The sequence below is a fragment of the Microcaecilia unicolor genome, chromosome 6 (assembly GCF_901765095.1).
Source record: "Microcaecilia unicolor chromosome 6, aMicUni1.1, whole genome shotgun sequence".
In the NCBI taxonomy this organism is placed as follows: domain Eukaryota; kingdom Metazoa; phylum Chordata; class Amphibia; order Gymnophiona; family Siphonopidae; genus Microcaecilia; species Microcaecilia unicolor.
The window spans coordinates 172,933,706-172,935,636 of record NC_044036.1 but is presented as its reverse complement, the minus strand read 5'-3'; the positions used below and the strand labels follow the sequence as shown (position 1 = coordinate 172,935,636).

Below are 1,931 nucleotides of genomic sequence, written 5' to 3'. Positions count from 1 at the left end.
AATAGTCAAGTTTACGCTGAGTCACTAAGGAGGTTTTTGTCGATGATGAAGAAGTCCTGCTCCTGCAGGACTTTGGATCAGCCTTCACTTGACCCTACTTGTCCCTCTAATTACCGACCCATCTCCCTCCTTCCTTTTCTCTCCAAATTACTTGAGCATGCTGTTCACCGCCGCTGCCTTGAGCTTCTCTCCTCACATGCTATTCTTGACCCACTACAATCTGGTTTTCGCCCTCTCCACTCAACCGAAACTGCGCTTACTAAAGTCTCCAATGACCTATTACTGGCTAAATCCAGAGGTCAATATTCCATCCTCATTCTTCTTGAACTTTCCGCTGCTTTTGACACTGTTGATCACAGCATACTTCTCGATACCCTGTCCTCACTTGGATTCCAGGGCTCTGTCCTTTCCTGGTTCTCTTCCTACCTCTCCCTCCGCATCTTCAGTGTTCACTCTGGTGGATCCTCTTCTACTTCTATCCCTCTGCCTGTCGGCGTACCTCAGGGTTCTGTTCTTGGTCCCCTCCTCTATTCTATCTACACTTCTTCCCTTGGTTCATTAATCTCATCCCATGGCTTTTCCTACCATCTCTATGCTGATGACTCCCAAATCTACCTTTCTACCCCTGATATCTCACCTTGCATCCAAACCAAAGTTTCAGCGTGCTTGTCTGACATTGCTGCCTGGATGTCTCAACGCCACCTGAAATTAAATATGACCAAAACCGAGCTTCTCATTTTCCCCCCCAAACCCACCTCCCCGCTCCCCCCGTTTTCTATTTCTGTTGATGGCTCTCTCATTCTCCCTGTCTCCTCAGCTCGAAACCTTGGGGTCATCTTTGACTCTTCTCTCTCCTTCTCTGCTCATATCCAGCAGATTGCCAAGACCTGTCGTTTCTTTCTTTACAACATCCGTAAAATCCGCCCCTTTCTTTCCGAGCACTCTACCAAACCCTCATCCACACCCTTGTCACCTCTCGTTTAGACTACTGCAATCTGCTTCTTGCTGGCCTCCCACTTAGTCACCTCTCCCCTCTCCAGTCGGTTCAAAACTCTGCTGCCCATCTCATCTTCCGCCAGGGTCGCTTTACTCATACTACCCCTCTCCTCAATACCCTTCACTGGCTCCCTATCCATTTTCGCATCCTGTTCAAACTTCTTCTACTAACCTATAAATGTACTCACTCTGCTGCTCCCCAGTATCTCTCCACACTCGTCCTTCCCTACACCCCTTCCCGTGCACTCCGCTCCATGGATAAATCCTTCTTATCTGTTCCCTTCTCCACTACTGCCAACTCCAGACTTTGCGCCTTTTGTCTCGCTGCACCCTATGCCTGGAATAAACTTCCTGAGCCCCTACGTCTTGCCCCATCCTTGGCCACCTTTAAATCTAGACTGAAAGCCCACCTCTTCAACATTGCTTTTGACTCGTAACCACTTGTAACCATTCGACTCCACCTACCCTCCTCTCTTCCTTCCCGTCCACATTAATTGATTTGATTTGCTTACATTATTTATTTTTTTGTCTATTAGATTGTAAGCTCTTTGAGCAGGGACTGTCTTTCTTCTATGTTTGTGCAGCGCTGCGTACGCCTTGTAGCGCTATAGAAATGCTAAATAGTAGTAGTAGTAGCACTAGGAGCTTCTCGAGGCTTTTCCTCCATTAAAAGATCAATTGTGCCTGTGCTGTTTGTAATAAGAGTACCCTCTACTATATGTTGGATATTCTTTTGATTTTGGGTACCTGTTCCTCCACGAGTAGTAGTTAGTTCATATGCTAAAGTTGGCATTAGTGCACGGCCATTAACAAAAGTCAGTGTGTGAGCCCTTACCACCACCTACTTTGTAGGTGGTAAGGGCTCATGCGCTAATCCTGTGCTAATCAGTAATTTTCAGCAGCTGCAGGACTCGCCCCATTCCTTCCTTCTCATA

The 1,931-nt window shown here is 47.1% G+C and overlaps 1 protein-coding gene across 1 annotated transcript; it reads left to right on the top strand.

Annotated features, from left to right (window-relative positions):
- Nucleotides 1-333: 333 nt before the first annotated feature.
- Nucleotides 334-1,244, top strand: LOC115472739 (the record flags this gene model as incomplete). Its single annotated transcript, XM_030207125.1, is given in 3 exon segments — nt 334-457; nt 656-943; nt 946-1,244. Coding segments are annotated over 3 exon segments (711 nt in total), but the record flags the coding sequence as incomplete, so codon positions are not given.
- Between the last annotated feature and the right edge of the window lie 687 nt (nt 1,245-1,931).